General features: G+C 39.4%; 4 protein-coding genes, 1 long non-coding RNA gene and 3 pseudogenes across 6 annotated transcripts; all 8 read left to right on the top strand.

Annotated features, from left to right (window-relative positions):
* Positions 1-55: 55 nt before the first annotated feature.
* On the top strand, positions 56-1733 carry LOC148916101 (putative sodium/metabolite cotransporter BASS2, chloroplastic; the record flags this gene model as incomplete). The annotated part of the gene is made up of 5 exons (XM_089055566.1): positions 56-193; positions 275-404; positions 476-656; positions 1197-1257; positions 1483-1733. Coding segments are annotated over 5 exons (654 nt in total), but the record flags the coding sequence as incomplete, so codon positions are not given.
* A 788-nt stretch (positions 1734-2521) lies between these two features.
* On the top strand, positions 2522-3514 carry LOC148916100 (uncharacterized). Of its 2 annotated transcripts, none has more exons than XR_016128068.1 (2): positions 2522-2926; positions 3138-3514. It is a non-coding gene; the product is annotated as an uncharacterized LOC148916100 (long non-coding RNA). The 2 variants fall into 2 exon arrangements; XR_016128067.1 differs by having other exon boundaries at positions 3113-3514.
* Positions 3515-4016: 502 nt separating this feature from the next.
* On the top strand, positions 4017-4869 carry LOC107881414 (uncharacterized; annotated as a pseudogene).
* Positions 4870-5459: 590 nt separating this feature from the next.
* On the top strand, positions 5460-6775 carry LOC103334934 (uncharacterized). The gene has a single exon (XM_089054981.1). The coding sequence runs from the start codon at positions 5894-5896 to the stop codon at positions 6773-6775; it is 882 nt and encodes a 293-aa protein (XP_088911107.1). The 5' UTR covers positions 5460-5893.
* Positions 6776-8357: 1582 nt separating this feature from the next.
* LOC103334935 (uncharacterized) lies at positions 8358-9511 on the top strand. The gene has a single exon (XM_008237920.2). It carries the CDS (start codon positions 8454-8456, stop codon positions 9366-9368), a length of 915 nt encoding a protein of 304 aa, XP_008236142.1. The 5' UTR covers positions 8358-8453; the 3' UTR covers positions 9369-9511.
* A 1848-nt stretch (positions 9512-11359) lies between these two features.
* Positions 11360-12965, top strand: LOC148916099 (uncharacterized; annotated as a pseudogene).
* A 6145-nt stretch (positions 12966-19110) lies between these two features.
* LOC148916098 (uncharacterized) lies at positions 19111-20789 on the top strand (annotated as a pseudogene).
* An 817-nt stretch (positions 20790-21606) lies between these two features.
* Positions 21607-22545, top strand: LOC103334939 (uncharacterized). The gene has a single exon (XM_008237921.2). It carries the CDS (start codon positions 21638-21640, stop codon positions 22484-22486), a length of 849 nt encoding a protein of 282 aa, XP_008236143.1. The 5' UTR covers positions 21607-21637; the 3' UTR covers positions 22487-22545.
* The last annotated feature ends 479 nt before the right edge of the window (positions 22546-23024 follow it).

The following is a 23024-nucleotide window of genomic DNA, read 5'->3' as shown; positions in this document are numbered from 1 at the left end:
TCCATTCCATATTATTTTTTTATTTATTTATGAAATAGCCTTTCAAGTGACCTTAATTGCTCAAGGGGTGTCTATTGTAATGACGGTATGCACAACTCTTGGGGCAGTACCCCTGACTCCTCTACTAACAAAGATATTGGCAGGGACTTACGTCCCTGTGGATGCTGCCAAACTGTCAATGAGCACCATGCAGGTTAAGTTAAATATAAGAAACTTCAGTAATATTATATTATCCATCAGCTGGGGCTTATTGTCTCTATTCTGTCATCTGTAGGTTGTTGTTGCTCCAATTTTGTTTGGTTCTTATATGCAGACTGCATTTCCTGCAGTGGTTAAAATTGTGATACCTTTTGCATTTGCGCCACTTTTTGCTGTTCTAGCTAGCTGCATCACTGCTTGTGCATGTAAATATCTTTTTAATTACTTATATGTAAAATATGATTGTCTTGTCTGTGGTTCCTTCCAAACATACTAGATTTTATTTTGTGGGCCAGTGTATTATCTGAGAATGTTGTCCGTCTCAAAGCTTCAATGGTTGCTGTAACATTGCCGGCTGATCTCTCCCTAATGGCTCATGCTGAGACAGTGTTATCTGGAGAAGTTGGGGTGGTTATTCTTTCTGTTCTGTTAGTACATATTGCTGGTTTCTTTGTGGGGTAAGTTTCCTTTAACTGTTGGTGACTTTGATTGTTAGGTGTGTTGTTGTGGAAAAAGCTCAAGGTAATGTATACATTGTTTTCAGTATGTAAAGATTCACTCTAATTTTAGCTCAAAAATTATAAAAAAATTGCGTTGTAGCCTTGTATTAGTGTATTATTGCTATTTGATTTAGCTTCTGTCAAGTTTGATATATAAATTATTGAGTGAAGTTAACCATAATTTGAAAAAAGAAAGTATTCATAATTTGTAAGCAACAATAATTGAGAAACTATAGTCTGCTGTCATAATGACTTCATAGCCAAAAAAGCTTTCACTGTAAAAAGTATATTCAATCTTCTCTGTCTATGTGGATTTTAATTTGACATATGAAGACAGAAGCTAGTTTTGTATACGAGCATTGTTGGCAGAGTTTGCACTCATACAAATATTCTTTAAGGTTGTGGTGCCGGCATGTTTGTTTAGTTTGTTTTGGAGTTTTTGCGGTGCAAATGTATAACTTGAGGAGTCTTTTTTGATCAAGGAGAGTTAATTTGCAGGTATATATCAGCAGCTGTTTGCGGGTTTAGAGAAGCACAAAGACGAGCAATATCAATTGAGGTATTAATCAAATAGAATGTAAACCTTACGACATGATCTGGCTTTCTGTTAATCCTTGTGTTCCAGTTTTGTTTCAGCTTTGGTCAAATTGGTAATAAAGATATAAAAATTCTCTTCTTAAACTTTATTGTAAGTCCATGGAAGATCTTCATTGTTTTATGCTCAGATTGAAATTTTGGTGGGCATGCAACACTAATCATTCATTTACATGTTTGACACTCGCAGGTTGGTATGCAAAATTCTTCTTTGGGTGTGGTTTTGGCCACTTCTCATTTCACCTCGCCAATGGTTGCATTACCCTCAACATTGTTTGTTGTGATTATGAATATAATGGGAAGCAGTCTGGCATTCTTTTGGAGATATGTGTAGATCCTTCTGACTCTAAGGAGACTCATACAGTTGAGGTTAAGTGACAACTACAGCACCCTTTCGAAGTTTTCCCTAACCCGGCAATATCTGCTGTGAGTATGAATACAATGGGCAGCAGCAGTCTGGGTGTCCTTTGAGATATGTATCCTTTTGGCTCCATTAAGTGTCTTACAGTTGATGTTAAGCAACAGTAAAAGCTTTTCTAATAGTCTAAAACAATGTCGTTTGAGGTCACACATCCTATTTTACTCTAGCGTACATCTTGTGGTGCTTAGTTTTGAGCCAGATTTGAATTTTTCTACTGAAAATAGTATAGCCGATCGGCTATACTCGGGATTTTTTTTACTGCATGGATACTATTATCTTTTTTCCACAACTTTTGTTTATTAATAGCTTAGAGCATTTTCCATTACTATTAGGCCTTTACATGAGTCTTTATTGTACCTTTTTGAGTTTTTACTTTTTCAAAGTTATTAGCCGTATAAATTTTTTAGCATTTTCATGTTTAATACTTGTATTTTACACGTACGTATGTATTTTTCATGTTTAATACACTGGTTTTTCACAAAATTTTCAATAATACACATAAAATTCATGTATTATACACCCAGTTTTCACATACTATTCAATAAAAATAATATATATTCAAAAATTTAAATCTATAAAGTATATATCTAAACTATAAAGTATAAACTATTGCAAATAGAATGGTTTTTTTTTTGCTTCAATAAATCGTATAGCCGTGCGGCTAGACTACGGTTTTTTTATTATAAAAAATAGTATAGCCGTCCGGTCCTTTTCTAAACCCTAAACATAACTCCGTCGTCATCCTCGTTTCTCTCTCTCTCTCTCTCTCTCTCTCCAGCTCCCGCCAAGACCGCCTAGCGCCCGCCTAGCCCGCCAAGACCGCCTAGCGCCCGCCTAGCCCCCCTAGACCGCCTAGTCCCCGCCTAGCCCGCCTAGACCGCCTAGCGCCCGCCCAGCCCCCGCCTAGACCGCCTAGTCCTCGCCTCGCCCGCCTAGCCCGCCTAGCGCCGCCCAGCCCGCCTATCTCCCGCACAGCCCCCGCCTAGCCCCCGCCTAGGCCATTTATTTAACTCCATTCTATGCTTTGTATGAAATAGCTTTTCAGGTGACCTTAATTGCTCAAGGGGATGTTCCTCTGTCTATTGTAATGACGGTATGCACAACTCTTGGGGCAGTACCCCTGGATTCAGGTTTTGGGAGAAGCTTGCCAAGTCTTAAGTGACCCAGGCCAACACCAAGCATACGATGCTTTTGGAAAATCAGGGATCTCAACGTTAGTTTCTTGCTCTTAATCTGTGAATTTATGAATTCTAAGATTGAAAGGTGTCTGACACGCACCTCATAGGTTGCCTGCATTTGTCACAGTGTATGTGTGTGTTAGCTTAACACAAAGTTGCGTGTTTCTGACATTTTTTGAATGGTTCCCTTTCTTTGAGCGACTCAATTATTGATCCTGCAGCAATCTTCGCTGTGCTTTTTGGTAGTGAGCTTTTTGAGGAATATATTGGCCAGCTAGCCATGGCATCAATGGCTTCACTAGATATTTTCTCAGAAGGGGAGCAGTTCGATCCCAAAAGGCTGCAAGAGAAAATGCGGGTACTGTTTTGTTTATTTATCCTCACTAACCCAGTGATCCAAATTCTGCCATTTATGTAACTGATTCTGCAAAGGAAATTAAGAACAAGGTTTGCGTTTGCTGTTGCTTTGGGTTTATTTGTACAACCTTTCTATTTACTAAGACTCTTGCACAATCATTATCGATGTTCTCTTATTCTAGGGCCAAAGTCTTTAATTGATGCAAGGTTTCAAATTGTAACCTTTTAAACTCTCAGTGAAAAACATGCTTCTCTATTTCTTCAAATAGCTGTCTTCCTTTTCCGAAACCATCATCTACTCTTGTCTTAGCTTTCCCACACCACCAAACCGTAGTTTCACAGTGCCAAATTTTTCTACCTGAAATCACACAGTCCAAATGGTCCAAAAATTTTACTAAGGTCTTCTTCTATTTTTATTTTTATTTTTATAAATAGTATAGCCGCGCGGCCCTTTTCTAAACCCTAATCATCCTCGTTTCTTTCTCTCTCTCGCCTCATAGCACCATCGTCGTCCTCGTCTCTCTCTCTCTCTCTCTCTCTCTCTCTCTCTCCAGCCCCCGCCTAGAGAGCCTAGCCCCCACCTAGCGCCTGCCTAGTCCCTGCCTAGTCCCCGCCTAGCCCGCCTAGCCCCAGCCTAGCCAGTCTAGCCCGCCTAGCCCCCGCCTAGCGCCCGCCTAGGCGATTTATTCAACTCCATTCAATGCTTTTTATGAAATTGCCTTTCAGGTGACCTTAATTGCTCAAGGGGATGTTCCTCTGTCTATTGTAATGACGTTATGCACAACTCTTGTTAACGAATTGAAGATACTCATGCTATATATTGTAAGTAAAATATAGGTGCTGATGGGGTTTGTGATCCGGTGGTGGGGAGACAATGCATAAACATCGCTAATATAGTTTTTGAATCCAGATCGAAATCACGTTGTGACTGATTCAGGTGTGAAGAGGATGAGTTGTTCTTGTCTCCCGAATAGCGTGATATATATTGAGCAGATGCCAAAGGGAAGGAAAGCAAACTGAAACACCAAATTGAACATTCAACTGCAAAGTACAAGACCTTTCTCTTTTCCAAGATTTGCATGATTGTGTTGAGAAGCTTCTTCTATTGCCACACTCTCAGCAAACCTTATCCCAGGTGTGTGGAGACAAATCACAAATGGATCAATGAACTACTAGATGGATCTTTGAGGCTCCTGGATGTGTGTGGCATCATTAAGGGTGCTCTTTTGCAAACAAAGGAGTGCACACATGAACTTCAATCCATTATGCGCAGAAGACAAGGAGGTGACAAGAGCTTCATGAGTGAGGTTAGAAAATATCTTGCCTCTACAAATGAACTTGAGAAGGTGGATGCTGCATTGAATGCCCTTATTACTCACAAGTCTAAGAAATCTAATTACGCAATGCAAGTCGAGAATGTGCAAATTTGACTCCAGGATTTGGAGGCAAACATTCACGATATAGAATAAGGACTTGAGTGCCTATTCAGGCGCTTGATCAAAGCCAGAGTCTCTCTTCTGAACATTTGCAGCCATTAGGGATGAAAATCATCCAATTTTGTAGACACTGAACATACATACTAGTATATGAAAGAGATCTATGTGTATTTTCTCATCACATCCAAAACAAATATACTCCTTTGACACAAAACATATCTGTTCTATGTCTTGCTTTGTCCATCTACTTTTTTAATTGAGCAATCCTGATGACAGATTAAACAATAAGTTAATTCAATTTCCCATTCATAAATAACCCATCAAACAGAATAAACAATTTCGTTGATATCAAGACTGACATGTAGTTGCAGATTTGAATCTCCACATGTTTGCTTTTCGTTTTGGTAACAGCCCCATATAATATGAGCCTCGATTTTCTTGAGAAAGACAGAGACGTGGCAAATGCAGATCTTGCCTCCTCTGTGAACACCCACAATTTGATAAATAAATCAATTAGCAATATAATTAATTTTTGTGTATGCATTTACATGCGAGCTATGAAATGGACCTGCAATATTATAATATAACATATATAAATGCATTTCATGAAGAAAAGCACAGGAAAATTCAAATGCATGCATGTAACAAGGTTCTGAGTCTCTGGCACAGACAATATGTGAGCACATGATTTTAATTGATTTTCTTAATGTAAAATATTGTGTTAGGTGATAATTTCCATTGAATTTATATATTTCCAGTGCAGAGTTATGGAGAACTCGTCTCCATGGAGGCAGGCAAGTAGAGCTGGAATGCTGGATAGAAGAGTTATTGCCTTACTTTTATTTATATTGAATATGATGCAATACCACTCGTGTGCTACATATTCTAATTTCTATGGTTTGTTGTGTAGTTTATCAGATACTGTTACTCTTTTGAAGATGCTTATCTTATATTAGATTTAAAATAGGGTTGGATGATCGGTGGGTGATAAGATGGTGTGGAGACAGTGCATAAACATCGTTCATATAATTTTTGGATCCAGATCGAAATCGCACTGCCACTCATTGAGTTGTTAGGCAGCTGAGTTGCTCTTGTCTCCCATACCATGTATATATTGAGCAGATGACAGAGAGAAAGAAGGCAGACTTATGCACCTAATTGAACTTTCAATTGCAAGTACATCTCACCTTCTCTTTTCCCATAGAAGAAATGGCTGCCTCTCCTTTCAACTCAAAATCACATATCCATGCTCGCTCTAACAGCTTGCCTTCAACTTCACACCCTTTTGTTGCAGAATTTGAGGAGAACTTGTGCAGATTAAAGGCTTCAGAAACTGTCTGTTCTTCATCATTCTCATCCATAAGTCAAAAACTAACTAGACTTCAGGATTTGCATGAATGTGTTGAAAATTTTCTCCTTTTGCCACTCACTCAACAAGCCTTGGCACAGGAGTGTGGAGACAAATGGATCAATGAACTACTAGATGGATCTTTGAGGCTCCTGGATGTGTGTGGCATCATTAAGGATGCCCTTTTGCAAACAAAGGAATGCACGCATGAACTTCAATCAATTATGCGAAGAAGACGAGGAGGTGACATGAGCTTCATAAGTGAGGTTAGAAAATACCTTACCTCTAGGAAGGATGTCAAGAAGGCCATGAACAATGCATTAAAGGTCAGGGAAAGTAACTGCACAGACAAAAACCACGAGACACCTGCTGTGGTCAACATGTTGAAAGAGTTAGATGCGGTCACTATTGCTGTGTTTGAATCCTTGTTGTCCTTTATAGCTGGTTCAAAATCAAAATCAAGCAGTTGGGCATTTGTTTCCAAGCTGGTGCAGCCGAAAAGAATAGCTTGCAAGGGCGAGGAAGTTGCGAATACAAACGAACTTGAGAAGGTGGATGCTGCATTGCAATCCCTTGTTAGTCACAAGTCAAAAAAATCTGATAACACAATACAAGTCGAGGATGTGCAAATTTGGCTCCAGGATTTGGAGGCAAACATTCAAGACATTGAAGAAGGACTTGAGTGCCTGCTCAGGCGCTTAATCAAAACCAGAGTTTCCCTTCTCAACATATTCAGCCATTAGGCATGAAAATCCTCATGCAGCATAGAATAGGCATCCAATTTTGTAGAGATTAAACAAACATACTTGTATATTAAAGAGATATATACTTATTTTCATTTCAGATTCAAAACTAATATGCCCCTTTGACACAACATATCTGCTCTCTGTCTTTGCTTTTTCCAATTTTTTTTTAATGTCAATACCAATGCAGGATAGAAAAAATCAAAGCTAATTCAACCAAGTGCCCGTTTTGTTCAATAGTTAGATTTCAACCATAAGCATCAGAATATGAGAGGCTAGCTTCTGCCAAATTTCGTGTAATTTAATTCGTCTTGTCGTTGTCAAATTGTGATTAAACACAGATAACAATTCTTAAGATTCACATGGTAGAGTAATTAAGAATGATAAGTTTAACACAATGTGCATGGTAGATTTAAACCTCCACATGTCTTTTTCCAACAGTAGGGGACATAGTTGCTCCTCCAAGCCTAAATTATTTCCTTGCATCATTCAAAGACAAAAAGATTGTGGCGTTTGCAGGTCTTGCTTCCTCAGAACACTCAAAATTTGATGGATTTAACAAAATTAATGTTATAATTGAGTGTTGTGTTTGCCTGTACATGTCAGCTATGCAATGGAAGTTGGAACTCGCAACATAGGGTTATGGCAAGCTGGAAACTTTCTGATAATTTGTTAAATAATGAGGAGATCAAATAACAAGAAAATAAGTTGGAATACAATAACCAGCTAAGGTGCTGGAAGTGCATCCCAAAATTGGGACCACTTAAATCATTAAGCACTCATCAAAACCCAACATGACGAGAGAGAGAGAGAGAGAGAGAGAGAGAGAGAGAGGCAAATAAACAACAACATATTATCAAGTTGATTACCAAAAGCAGTCATTTGTCATATTCGAAAATATGTGACAAACCCTTATGAAAAGAGGGAATAAAATACTACAAATTGATGATAGCGGAGCAGCCCAGATAAACACAAGCATTGCTTTGCTGCATCATCAGGGAAGTCACACGTGACACTGAGCATTGACAGCTGATTATAATTAGTTAATTAAGGTAAACTGTTGCCCTATAATTAATCTCACACGGCATTATGGTACCATTGTGGATTAAAGTATGCACGTGTGCAAGTGTGAAGCAGCCTCCTCTTGTCTTCCAGAGAGGCAGGGCTTGCCTAACCAAGAGGCTTCATCCTTGTATTTGTCTGCAAATTAAATTAATTAAAGACTACACCACATTACAATGCAAATTTGAGTTTGCATGAATTATTTAAGCCAGCCCCCCTCGTGCAGCCACATCACTAACACATGAACCAAATCTCAATGGTTAAAGGCTTTGGAGATACATTGAGATATGGACAAGCTAAAATAATTGTGTAATGAGTTGGAGTTTGTGTTGGTGTTAGGGAGCATTGCATGAACATCGCTGAGATGGTGTCTTAGATCCAAATCCAAATCATGCTATAAACTCCCATTGATTTGTGTGTGATGATAAGATAAGATGCTCTCTGTCTCCTCCTCTTTGAGGCTTTGCTCCATTATATAAATACATGTAAAGTAGGTGTTGAAGGAAAGGAAAGCAAAAACCCAAGTTTGAAATTGCTAACAAAGCTGAACAATATTTCAAGGCCATCATCTCTCTCTCTCTATCTCTCTTTTTTCCTAGAAAAGAAGAAAAAAAAAATGGCTTCTGCCTCAGCTTTAAACCCGAAATCCAACTACCATATTCGGTCGATCAGCCTGCCTTCGAAACCACACCCTCTATTTCAGCAATGTGAAGATCATTTGTTGAGAATAGCAGCTTCTGATGCCTTCTCTTCATCCTCATATTCGTCATCTTCCATAAGCCAGAAATTGAGTGGGCTCTTGGATTTGCATAACTGTCTCAATGAGTTGTTTCAGTTGCCCCTCACCCAAGAAGCCTTTGTCCGAGAGCGAAATGAGAAGTGGGTAGATGAGCTTTTGGATGGCTCTCTTAGGCTCTTGGATGTGTGTACAGCAGCCAAGGATGCCTTGATACACACAAAGGAGTGCGCACGCGAAATCCAGTCGATCATGCGCAGAAGAAGGGGAGGCAAAAGCGGGTTCACAAATGAGGTTAGGAAATACTTAGTCTCAAGGAAGGTGGTCAAGAAGGCAGTCTGCAAGGCCCTGGGGACTTTAAGAACTTCTCAGAAAAAATCCACCTTCTCATCCACCAACAAAGACAATGTAACTGTGGCTTTGATTGGTGTGCTGAGAGAGGTTGAAGCCGTCTCTCTCACAGTGTTTGAGTCCCTTCTGTCCTTCATCTCTGGAGCAAAGTCAGCATCAAAGATGAGAGGCTGGTCTTTTGTTTCCAAGCTGATGCTCACCAAAAAAGTTGGTTGTGAGGAAGACAAAACAGAAATAAATGAATTTGCTGATGTAGATGCTACATTGAGCTCCCTTGTGTGTCAAGAAACAAGCAACTCTGACCGCATGGTCGACAGTGAGAACGTGCAGAGTGAGCTGCAACAATTGGAAATGTGCAGTCAGGATCTAGAAGAAGGGCTCGAGTGTCTTTTCCGGCGTTTAATCAAGAATAGAGTTTCCCTCCTCAACACCCTGAGCAACTAATTGTGAAAATTTTGCTGCAGTATCATGAACATCCAAGATTTTTGTTGCCTAAGATGCTAGGTTTTATGTACATAAATGAATATACATGTATTGTCTTTTGTAATACAAAATGATGAATACTCTTTTGCTTAAATTGTGTATACTTTTTCTCTCTCTTCATAATCATTTATTTTTCGGATCCCACAAGGTTCGTTCATCATACTGATCATGAATTCCTGCAAGCTCTCATTCTTTTGATTACCTTATAAATTTTCCAATTATGATCCTACATGTATCAATTAAGACATTTAATGGAAAGGAGAACTTCCTTATAGTCCAATTACAAAGATGAATAAGTCTTTAATTTTTCACCCCTTCATCAAAAAAGCTACTTCAACCATAGAAGTTACTTCCGCTCTGTCAACTGGGAGTCTTGAGAGGTAAATTTATAGGAGTTTTCAAAATTATGATTGAGATCACATGGGATTTCTGAAAGCAAATTATATCAAATGTCAAGGCTGTCAAGATTCTAATTGTCCCAAGAGAGATCATCAATAATCAACATCAATTAAGGCTATTCAAAGGAGGACTTCATTCTCACATGCTCTAAGCACTGAGCATATGCTGGCTGTCCTTCTGTTAGGGGGACAACAGGATAGCTTGGCAGGCTAGCTCTGCATCTCACGCTATTTTTTTTTCTTCAACAAAACAGAGATTAAAAACATGTTTTCGAGAAGAAGAAAAAAAAAGAGAGCTAAAAATAGTTGAAGTCTAAGATATGAAGTTGCTTGCTTTCTTGCTATACAATCTTTTTGAAATCCATAAAATCCATATGATCTTTATATCAGCCAAAGTTATATTTAAATATTGTTTTTTCATGTAGTCATGGGGTGAGTGTGGAACTTATTTAAATTGTTGGTTATTGAAAAGTGTATGCCATTTGTGCAAGTTGAGCCATAATGAGACATTGGATTGGAGAAAAAGGCATCATCACATTCAATTCAAAAGGAAAAAGGTTTTTGTGCCTGGTGGAAATATATACAACCACCACAACCAGATAGGCAGATAGCAGGAACTTCACACATAAGCTTCACAGTCTGGTTTGTTACTAATGTAAACTACATTACAGCTTAATGTCAATTAATTAAGAAGCTTCATCTGTGCCGTGTTTCTCGATCTAATATCCAGGATTACAGCGGCGATTAGCATAAAAAAACGTATTTATTTTCATGAGCAAACATGTCACACACCATTATTGCTGCTGCATGAAACAGAAGAGAGAGAAAAAAAACAAACAGGTGCAAGTACAGATGGGGAAGACACTAAATAATAGGTATTGCCTTTTCTTGGGTATGAGGAAAAGGTTTCAATCCACTCGTGCCCTTGTTTATTTTATCACCATTGCTCAAAATATAATATAGCATGGCATCAATATGGAGCATTATCTTAAGGTTAAGAAACTTTAGTCGTATGATTTTATATGTAAAAATAATGGGAAATTAGTTAAGGTGCCAGTGCTAGGGAGACATTGCTGAGATAACACTTGGCCGAATCAAAACAATCTTGTATGGGAAAAGGTTGATAAATTTTTTTGTTTACCTTGGAGTCTTCTGTAGATTAGGCAGATGCAGCCTGTAGGCATGCCACGGAACTATTGAAAGAAAGGTAAATCACCAGAATGTATTGTACATTCAACACAGAAACCTTCTCTTCTCTGGATGGAAAGGGAAATGGCTGCCACAAATTAAAATTTTCTTGCTCACTCTGTCTAACGCGGATTAAAGTTAAAAAATCAATGGGACTAACTAATGACAATCACATGGCAGACTCAGATCTCAAACCCTTCTAATTATAATGGCAATAGTACTGGCTTTCTTTCTGATCAGGGAACAGTCTAATTTGCCTAGCCTGCAAAAAAACCATTTTTAATATTTCGGAAACACAATGCATGGTCATAAAACTAATGCATATTGCAGATCTTGCCTGCTCCCTGCTTAAAAATCATGTCAAGGACCTGCAAAGAGTCGATGCCACTCGTGTAATTCATATTTAATTTACAGATCTCTCTGTCCAATATGTTCATCATGACGGAATGGTTATTACATTATGAAAGCATGCCATGGGAATTTATATGCAAAATGAGTTGGTGTGCTGGTGGGAGAAGAGACATTGTGTAAACATTTCCTAGGGGACGTATAGATCCAAATCGAAATCATGTTATCTCTCACTGATGATTGAAGTGGATGGGATTCCATGTCCCCTTCCTCAACCAACACATATTAAGCAGATGCATATGGAAATGAACACATCAATCTCAATTGTACATTAACAACAAGCTCCTCTTCTTTCTTCTCACAAGACACAAAAAAAATGGCTTTCCACACTCGCTCTAACAGCTTCCCTTCAAGGCCACATCCAGTCGTTCAAGAAATTGATGAACATTTGTGTAGACTGAGGTCTTCTGAGGCCACCTCCACATCATCATCATCAATCAGCCACAAACTGAGTGGCCTCCAAAACTTGCATGATTGTGTTGATAGGTTGCTTCAGTTGCCCCTCACTCAACAAACCTTGGCACAAGAGCAAAATGAGAAATGGACTAATGAGCTATTAGATGGCTCGCTGAGGCTCTTGGATATTTGTAGCGCTGCCAAGGATGCCTTGTTGCAAACCAAGGAATGCATACAGGACCTTCAATCAATCATGCGAAGAACATACAGGGAGGTGAATGTGGAGCACTCACAACTGAGGTCAGGAAATACTTGACCTCTAGGAAGATGGTGAAAAAGGCAATCCACAAGGCTATGGGAAATGTCAAGGGATCGAGTTTCTCATCCCTCAACAAGGACAATGAGACTATTACCATTGTTAGCACTTTGAGAGATGTTGAAGCAGTCACTTTCACTGTGTTTGAGTCCCATCTTTCTTTCATCTCCGGTCCAAAATCACAGCCAAGCAGCTGGTCATTGTTCTCCAAGATGATGCAATAAAAAAAAGTAGCTTGTGTGGAAGAAACAGAAGCAAATGAGTTTGCAAAGGTGGATGGTGTATTGAAATCACTCATTGGATGCAAGACAAAAAAATCTCATCCCCAAAGTCATCTTGACAATCTTGAGTCATGCATTGAAGATCAGGAAGAACAACTTGAGTGTCTATTTAGGCAACTCATCAAAACAAGAGTCTCTCTTCTCAACACATTAAACCATTAGATATTACCTTTTCAGTTTGTATATGAAAGGCAAACAAGTGTAGGACTTCCGACTTCCTCTGGAGCAAAACATAATCAAATGGACGAATTTTGAAGTAATTCTAGTTGGAGGACGTTCGTGAGTCACTTAGCTTGATCGTATCAAAATTCCAAATTTTTCTACCGAACGGTTATTTTCTGGCAATAAAACTCTGTTTGAATGAAGGAATTGCAAATTGCATAAAATTCTAAAATGACGGAATTTAGATTTCCGTCATTTCAATTTCTGGCAATTGAAGATTTCAGTGTTTGGATTTATGTATGTCGAATTTTGTAAATGACAAAAATTGAAAATTTCAATGTTTGGATAGCTCATGTAAATTGTAAATGACAGAAATTAAATATTTCGATATATTAGTCTTTCTTCTGTCGACACTATTACCGAAATGTGAGTTCCATCAGGTGCCCCAAGACAATTTTAAACATGAAATATAACACAGTATAAGTATGAAACTTAAGATAACTAGTTAAAAAATAAAATACAATTTTTTTTTATTTATAGTTATATAAGTACCTCAAACCATTGTCATTTGCTTCTTTCGGAGCTCCCAACAGTAATTGGCTGGAATTTTACATAGTCTTCACTAATTCTCATCATTGCATATAATACTCTGTTAAATTGCTAACTAGTTGTTCGATTGAACGGTAATAGTCAAAACAATGACTCTACATTTCAAGTTGTGAGCAATTATTTTCAAAAATATTGCTACAGATTCTTCAATTGAAATATTTCTTGTTCGAACCAATGCACCATTTTCTTCTAAAATTCTACATAACTTTTTGAATGCACTTTTGCTAATTCATAATTGATCAATACAATCAACTTCTTTTTCATTGTACATACGGTTCAAATAAGATCGCATTTCTTCATCCCAATCATGTGATGGCTCTTTAACACTAAAATTATCATAATATCATTGTACTAAGCGTAACCATAAAAGATATCACTATACAAACAATAATTGTGAAATGAATTTTGGCACCTTTTTTTAAAAAATGAAAAGTTTGGCAATGTTTTTTTTTATGTAAGTTTTGGCACACTGGAAAATATGAATTCCCACACAATGGAAATTGTGAAATGACGCCTATTTTGGTGGAAATTAAACTCAGGAATTGGATGCCTCAATTTCTACGATTTTTTCCGCGCGTTATTTAATAAATTCCACACTTAAGTTGCCAAACAAGGGAATTGTCAATTTCTCCTCTTGAATTCCCGACTTTTAGCTAAATTCTGAGTTATTTTCCCTCATCTAAATGGAGGATAAAGGTGCAGTGCGCGGTGCTAGAATAGTGACATTTTAGGCTTTTATTGCTTTTTTGAAGCCCAAGATGACCTCGGATGGGTTCGTGGCCTTTTGGAGAAGTGTTCAGAATGTTTTTATCTTTAAAACAAGCTATCTTGGGTTGGAATTGGAGGAGATTTGAGGCCAACACGTGGCTGGACAGTTTGTGGGCATATTCTCCTAATTCAATTTGGACTTCCTTTTGGCTTTTGAATGTGTCATTGTGGAGAGCAATTGCTAGGGTTTTGGGTTTTCGCGACTTTAAGGTGTTTTCATTCTTCTCTTCTTAATGATATTTTCTTGGATTTCAATTATGAATATGAGTAACTAATTTCCTTTTGCTAGGTTGAAGCCTTGAACCTTAGCATGAATATGTGATTTTTATTTAATTTCTTATGATTGAGTGCATGCATACTTTAAATTGTTAATCACTGTTTTAAACTATCTAATTGTCTTAATTCTTGATCACCATTAGGATCTTTAGAAAAGTAATTGGATGCAATTTTGGTCGGAAGGTTCCCTGAAATTGACGTTGGCTTCTTGTGATTAATAATTGTAATTTCACTTAATATGAACACCACATCTTAACAGTGGCAAAGCCAAAAATTTAAGTGAGAGGGGGCACAATTGAAAATTCAAACTCTTTTTACTTTCTTTGTTGTTACTTTTTGTATGAATAACCTAACATTCATTCATAATAATAAAATATATGCAACTCAAAAGAAATTTGCACTTGAGAATAAAAGAGAAAATAAAGAAAAAAGGGGAAATTTAAGAATTTAAAAGGAATTTCATAATATTATTATAACTAAATATCCATACAATATTTAAGGAGGGGCACATGCCCTCCCTGGGCATGCATTGGCTCTGCCACTGCGTCTTAAGAGTTGCATGGTTTTTCAAAGGGTTTTCACAAAACTTAATAAGTCTTTCATGTTCAAATTTGATCCGAACGTCCGGATGGGTTGCATGTTGGATATACGTTCTATGTTGGAGGTTTCAAGTAGAATATAAATTAGGAAAACCTAACCTTCAAAGTGGCAAGTGCAAATCATAAGTGTGTGGTAAAAATTCATAGGATTGCTAGGTGATGGTGAAACCCTAGTGCTTTTATAAATTGGTATTTAAAACTCTTTCCTTCAATTGTATTTGTTTTTATTTAAACTTTATTTTTAGTATCAACCAATTTCACAAACATCTTTTTCAACCTTTAATTTTAGGTAGTAAATTGGATATTGTTTTTACATAAATTGCTAAATAGTCCTTGAGGATAACGACCTTGCATAAGCATCTATACTACAATAGCATTGTATTCTTGCAAGTATTTTATGTGATTTTAACCCTTTTTGTAACACCCCGACTCCAAATTTATCCCATATTTTAATTAATTTGAGTGGAATTACGAATTTACCCTTTGGGATAGGGTTAATTTGGTCATTTCTTATCCGGAAGGAATTTGGGAATTCCGGTTGTATTGTTGCGTAAAGCACGGTGAAATGAGTCCGTAGACACGAAGTGGGCTCGAATCGGAGTTGTAACGAGAGAGTTACGATCGAATGAAACTCAATGGCATAATCGTAATTACTTGAAAAATGGATTTTTGATAAAAAGTCAAAAATGCCCTCAGCTCTCTCTCTTTCTCTCCTCCCGCGTACTCTCCTGGTTCGCGCGACACCCCCTCCCGCACTGTTCACCGACGGCCATTTTGGGCCACCGGCGCCACCACGGACAACCACCGCCACGAGGCCGGACCCATTCGAACGCTGCCACCTCCTCTTCCTTTCCGGCGGTTCCGGCCGCCCTTTGTCTTGGCGAACCTGCAGAAAAATAGCCGATTTTTTGTCGAACTTTCAGCCGCTCGTTCTCCCACTTCCGCGATCCGGTATGGATCTTGAACCTCTCAAGCTGTTCTTGTCTGTTGGGTTAGATTTGAGAGATTTCTGCGTTTGGAAGTTGATTGCGATGGAAGTTTGGCGGTTTTCGCCTCGATTCCGCCGCTCGGTCAGTTTTGAGGTACATCCAAGAACAAAAGTGACTCCAAATTAGGTGTATTACCTAGGGTAGGAGTCTTGGCTCTTGATTTGGAAGTTTTCCGGCGATGCGATATCGCTTTGGACACCCACGCGATGCCGGCGCGTGTGGCGGCACGTGGGCACTGTATCTGAGGGGCATTTTTGTCCCAATGCGATCCTCTCGTTGTCACGAGCGCGTAGGTGTGCTCGGATTTCAATTTGGATACCGTTAGAGTCCCGAACGGATATCTCATATTGCGTATTTGGTTTGGACCGTTGGATGGTCCTGAGGTTATAATATGTTGATCTAGGTATTACCAGGATCGTATAGGATTGACGGATCGTAAAACGGAGTCCCGGATACTCCAGAAATGCCAACCCTAGGGTTAGGGTTTTAGTGACCATCCGATCGTGCGATCGTGAGCGATCCGACCGTCCAATCTGGACCAAACTTGCAGGACATGTGTCCTAGACCCTGTAGAACTTATAAGAACTGTCGGATTGAAATTTGGAGGTCGTGGGCCCCAGGGGCCCGTTTTACCAAGATTGGGTAGTTCGACCCGGAGTTGACCGTGAGAATTCCTAGGTAGTGTTACCATCCTGGGAAGGTTAAAATGACCGTAGTGACGGGTCTTGATTGTATGTTGGTTATGTGGGATTAAGATATCAATTTATGTTGATAAATTGGGGAGGTTTATCAAATGCTTTATTGGTTGAGATGTTTACAGTATTAGAAAATTATTATATATATTTTATGTGGGGATATAAAAGTATAAAAAGAGTTAGAATTTTAGTTTGGAGTGCTATACACACTACCCTAGGTACCCCTAGGATATTGATGATACTGTAAGTACCACCCTATGTGTGTTGTGAGGTCGCACGTGTCGTAGGAGTAGCCAGCGTGTTGGACCTCATACGAGGCCAGGCGTCCCATCGTATGAGGGATGATATTGTGATTGTGTTGAGGTCACACGTGTCGTAGGAGCAGCCGGCGTGTTGGACCTCATACGAGGCCGGATGCGTCCCGTCGTATGAGGGTGATATTGTGATTGTGTTGAGGTCACACGTGTCGTAGGAGTAGCCGGGCGTTGCGGACCCATCACGAGGTCGAGTCGTCCCGTCGTATGAGGGGTGATGTTATTGTGTTGAGGTCGCACGTGTCGTAGGAGTAGCGGCATGTTGACAGACCCTATACGAGGCCGAGTCGTCCGTCGTATGAGGGGTGATATTGTGATTGTGTTAAGGTCGCATGTGTCGTAGGAGTAGCCGGCGTGTTGAGACCCCATACGAGGCCGGGTGCGTCCCGCCATATGAGGGGTGATATTGTGATTATGTTGAGGTCGCGCGTGTCGTAGAAGTAGCCGGCGTGTTGAGACCCCACACGAGGCCGGGTCGTCACATCGTATGAGGTGATATTGATATTGTGTTGAGGTCGCACGTGTCGTAGGAATAGCCGGCGTATTGACAGACCCATAAGAGGCCGGGTGCGTCCCGTCTTATGAGGGGTGATATTGTGATTGTGTTGAGGTCGCACGTGTTGTAAGAGTAGTCGGCGTGTTGCAGACCCCATACGAGGCCGGTTGCGTCCCGTCGTATGAGAGGTAATATTGTGATTGTGTTGAGGTCGCACGTGTCGTAGGAGTAGCCGGCGTGTTGACAGACCCTATACGAGGCCGGGTGCGTCCCGTCGTATGAGGGTGATATTGTGATTGTGTTGAGGTCGACGTGTCGTAGGAGTAGCCGGCTTGTTGAGACTCCATACAAGGCCGGGTGCGTCCCACCGTATGAGGGGTGATATTGTGATTGTGTTGAGGTCGCACGTGTCGTAGGAGTAGCCGGCATGTTGACAGACCCATACGAGGCCGGGTGCGTCCGTCGTATGAGGGGTGATGTTATTGTGTTGAGGTCGCACGTGTCGTAGAAGTAGCCGGCGTGTTGACAGACCTCATACGTGGCGGGTGCGTCCCGACGTAGAGGGGAGATATGTGAGATTGTGATTGTTGAGTTGTGATTTAGAGGAAAATGGGTTTTAGAGAAAGAATTACGTGTGGCTTGATCCCTCAGAAAGGGTACGTAGGCAGCCTGAAGTTACTAGGTACAGCCGCGAATTAGACTCTACTTAGAGGTCTGTATTTATTGGTCCTACTATGTGAGTGAGAACGAGATGCGTTTGTGTTAGGAGGTTGGAGCCTCGTATGCTAAATGGTTGGAAAATTAAATGATATAAATTACTTTTGGCTTGCATAAGTGCATTTCATTATATTATTTGGCGTAAGGAATGTGTTGGTAATTTGTTTTGAAGTATTTGAGGGTCGTAAGCCAAGTAGCTGAATTGCATGTTGTTATCTTGTGCATGTTGTCGGTTGGGATATATAAATTGTGATTTTATGCAGGTTGAACGTTTGGGTAATGTTCAATTTACAGGGAAAACTGCCGAATTTTCGCAGAAAGTCTCGTGCCCTACTCCTTTTTGAAAAAGGAGGTTACTGATCTAGTGAGTGGGCCCGACTTTGGGGTGATGTCGGGTTTCCACAGATTCTTCTCGGATTCAGGAAATTCGGGGCGGGTCCTGTCACTATTTGCACAAATACTAAAAATCCTATCAGCGAGCATGGAAGGAAGCCATTTTCCTTTTTAATGGGAAAGAGAAAGGCCTTGTGGTTTGCAGTTGAATGTTCAATTGGGTGTTTCAGTTTGCTTTCCTTCCCTTTGGCATCTGCTCAATATATATTACATGGTTAGGGAGACAAAAGCAACTCATCCTCTTCACAGCTGAATGAGTCGCAACGTGATTTGGATCTGGATCCGAAAATTATATCAGCGATGTTTATGCATCGTCTCCCAACACCGGATCAGCAACCCATCACCAACCATATTTTACTTGTAATATAGCATGATTATCTTCAATTAGGTAACAATATTATGTAATGCATTGCACAATTAAACATAAAATATGTAGTTAACACGAGTGGTATTGTACCATCTTTCTGTATGTAAAAGAAAGATAATAGCTCTTCTATACAGCATTCCATCTCTTCCTGCCTGCCTCCGTGGGGACGAGTTCTGTTAATTCAATGTCTCGATTATCATGTAACACAATATTTTATTTTAGTTTATTAAAATCTTGTGGTTTCATTGTCTATGTCAGAATCACTCATCATCTTCCAATTCCCACCAACTAGTTTTTATATCAGAATCAGATGCATGCATATGCATTTTTTTTTCTTTTTTTTTTTCTTTTTTTCTCTCTTGATGAAATGCATTTTCCTTTGCTTTATATTCTGTATGTCTTACAACGCATTCCAGACAACAACTTTACATGCATTAACAAGTTGGTCATCAGGCATACCATGATTGTTTGGCCAGAGAACTTAATTGGCGGGTATTGGAGGTGCTTTGGTGTTTCCATTTCAACGACAATGATGAAGATGATCTATAAAATAAGCGAAACTTGGCAATCACCCAGCAACCCAATCAGTTGGGCAGCCATATCTGTCACCAAAAATTCATTAAAACTAAGAATGCAAACGGTGAGAAATTATGGTTGTGGCAGCTTCTTGTATGACACAAAGTCAATGCCATTCGTGTACTCTCTATGTAACACAGAATGTGGCGTCACAAATATTAAAAGACATAAGTACTGAGCTGGGCAGTTGAAAGGTAGGGAACAGGGCAGGGACATTGTTGAGATAAACATATTCAAATCACAAAGATCCAAAACCATTCATTGTTATATGAATAGGATGAGATTCTTCATGTTTCCTAACAAAGTATACTTGAATAGTCAGTCATCATCCTCCTGTATATATTAAGCAGATGCCCATGGAGGAAGATAAACCGCTAGAAGAACTTGTACAATAATTCACTGCAAAACTTTCTTTTCTCTAAACAGAAAAAAATGGCTGCCACAAAATCCAATTGCCATGCTCGCTCAAACAGCGTTCCCTCAACAACGCACCCTCTCATTTCAGAATTTGATGAGCAGTTGTGCAGATTGAGGACTTCTGGAACCGCCTCTTCATCCTCTACATCAGTAAGCCAAAGCCTAAATGGCCTTAAGGATTTGTATGATTGTGCAGATGAGCTGCTTTTGCTGCCACTCACTCTACAAGCCTTAGCTCAATAGGAGAACGATGAGCTATTGGACGGATCTCTTAGGCTATTGGATGTATGTAGTGTCGCCAAGGATACCTTGCTCCAAACCAAAGAATGCATGATAGAAATTTTATCAATCATCCGCAGAAGACAGGGAGGAAAAACTGAGCTTGCAAGTGAGGTTAAGAAATTCTTGACAATCAGGAAGGTGATGAAAAAAGCTGTCTGCAAGGCCTTAGGAAATTTGAAGGGTGTTACTCCCTTCAGTAAGGAGCATGAGGCTGTGGCTATGGTTAGCATGTTGAAAGAGATGGAAGCAGTTACTCAGACTCTGTTTGACTCCATATTTTCTTTTATCTCGGGTCCAAAGACACAATCAAAGCCAAGTGGGTTGCAACTAGTCTCAAACTTGATGCGCCATAAAAGAGTAGCACCATGTAAAGAAGAAGAAGAAGAAGAAGAAGAAGAAGAAACAGATGCAAATGAATTTGCAATGGTGGATGCAGCATTGCACTCAATTGTTGGTCACAAGACAAAAGAATCTGATAACATTATTCAGAATGCACAAACCCAACTGCAAAATTTAGAGTTGTGCATACAAGATCTAGAAGAGTCACTTGAACACCTTTCAAGGCGTTTGATCAAAACCAGAGTTTCCCTCCTCAACATCCTCAACGACTAGATTAGGATATTCAGATGGTACTGGATGATTCATCCAAAATTGTTTTGGGTCATACTTGTACATTAATGAGATATACACGTACAATATACTTTCTCGGATAATTAATCAATACTTTTCTTTCCACGATTTACTTCAATTACAGGTTTTTTCTTTTTGATAAAACTTAATAACTTCAAAACCTGTAGCATTTGCTAGTAAAACTCACAAGTTTCCCAAACAGGGTAAACGGAATTTGAATCTGTCCTTGTCTAATAATCTCCAGGAAAATACTCAAAAACAGATAACCAATCCCTGGGGCTAATTAATTTATGACACTCACATGGCAAACTCAGATATCACACCCGATAACAATATTTGTGCTGGTTTTCATGGTGTTTAGGGAACAGTCCAGTTCTTCAAGTCTGCTACATAGCACTTTTCTACAATATGGAAACACAATGCATGGTCATAAATTAATGGATATTGCAGATCTTGCCTGCTCGTAGAGCAACAATCATGAAATTAAGATGAATTAACTAATCACTTACATTAATCATAATCAGCATAATAGAGTTTGTAGCATATGAGAAGGATGGCTATGATGCATGGTTTTTGCCTCACCACGTATTATTAGACACAGAGTCAATGCTGCTCGTGCAATCACATATAAAATATATATATTTATGTCCAATTGTTAATAGGGATTTTGAGCAGACCTTGAGATTTTATATGCAAAATGAATCAGCTCATGAGTTGTTGTGCTGGTGTGGGAAGAGACATTGTATAAACATTGCCTAGGGAAAATATATATCCAAATCGAAATCATGTTACTGCTGGCTGATGATTGCAGTGGACGCGATACCATGTCCTGTCCCCTTCCTCAACCAACACTATATATTAAGCAGATGCATATGGAAATGAACACATCAATCTCAATTGTGCATTAACAACAAGGTCTTCTCTTCTATCCTCTCACAACACACAAACAAGAAATGGCTTTCCACACTCGCTCTAACAGCTTCCCCTCTAGGCCACACCCGGTCCTTCAAGAAGTTGATGAACTCTTGCAGATTGAAATCTCTGAGTCCACCTCTGCGTCTTCATCTTCAATAAGCCACAAACTAAGTGGCCTCCAAGACTTGCATGATTGTGTTGATAGGTTGCTTCAGTTGCCCCTCACTCAGCAAGCCTTAGCACAAGAGCAGAATGAGAAATGGGCTAATGAGCTACTAGATGGCTCTCTCAGACTCTTGGATGTTTCTAGCAGTGCCAAGGATGCCATCTTGCAAACTAAGGAATGCGTACAGGATCTTCAATCGATCATAAGAAGGAGAGGAGGTGAAACTGGTCTCACAAGTGAGGTTAGGAAATACTTAACCTCTAGGAAGATGGTGAAAAAGGCAATCCAAAAGGCTATGAAGAATCTCAAGGGAACCAAAAACAGATCCACATTTTCTTCCCTCAACAAGGACGATGAGACATTTTCCGTTGTTAGCAAGTTGAGAGAAGTTGAAGCAATCACCCTCACAGTGTTTGAGTCACTTCTTTCCTTCATATCCGGGCCAAAATCACAGCCCAGCAGCTGGTCACTAGTCTCCAAGATGATGCAGTCAAAGAAAGTGGCTTGTGAGGAAACAACAGAAATAAATGAATTTGCAGAGGTGGATGCTGCGTTGAACTCACTCATTAGACACAAGGCAAGCAAGCCTAGTGCTGATGATGCCCACAATCAACTTGACCAACTGGAGTCATTCATTCAAGACCAAGAACAAGGACTTGAGTGCCTATTTAGGCAAATGATCAAAACAAGAGTCTCCCTCCTCAACATCCTAAACCACTAGACGTATATTAGCTTTTTCGATTTTTGTACATGAAAGACATACATGTGTATACAAATACATCCTCTGATATCAAATTCATATGCATAATGATATACTTTTTCCCTTGAATTGCCACTTATCTTTTCTCTTTTTTCAAACGCATTCCTTTCCGAAGCTCGTATGGTTAATTAATGCGAGTACTGAAGATAACTTTCTACTTAGTCTTAAAAACTAATCCACAAAAGAACTTCTTTTTCTCTAATTACAATTTGAAAAAGAATTAACTGTAATTTCTCAATCGTACACAAGGCTGAGTGGTATTTCACAGGATTTATAACAATGTATGATTGAGGTCACATGGGATATTTGTGCAAATTATACCAAATGTCAAGGCTGTCAAGATTCTGTTTGTCTCACTCTCAAGTAAGATAATCAATAATCAACAGTTGATTACATTCAAAGGAGGACTTGATCCTCACATAAACACATGCTTGCTGAATACAATTTTGGTTACAGAAACATCCTCCGATCTCAAATTAATACAATTTTGGTTAAATTG

This window comes from Prunus mume, linkage group LG6, assembly GCF_029339155.1.
Source record: "Prunus mume cultivar Tortuosa linkage group LG6, ASM2933915v1, whole genome shotgun sequence".
Lineage (NCBI taxonomy): Eukaryota > Viridiplantae > Streptophyta > Magnoliopsida > Rosales > Rosaceae > Prunus > Prunus mume.
Note: the sequence above shows the minus strand (reverse complement) of the source record. Positions and strands in the feature narration are given on the sequence as shown.

What these genes read in the sequence shown, in the direction of transcription:
- LOC103334934 (XM_089054981.1), top strand. Translation starts at nt 5,894, where the DNA reads ATGGCTGCCTCTCCTTTCAACTCAAAATCACATATCCATGCTCGCTCT.
- LOC103334939 (XM_008237921.2), top strand. Translation starts at nt 21,638, where the DNA reads ATGGCTTTCCACACTCGCTCTAACAGCTTCCCCTCTAGGCCACACCCG.
- LOC103334935 (XM_008237920.2), top strand. Translation starts at nt 8,454, where the DNA reads ATGGCTTCTGCCTCAGCTTTAAACCCGAAATCCAACTACCATATTCGG.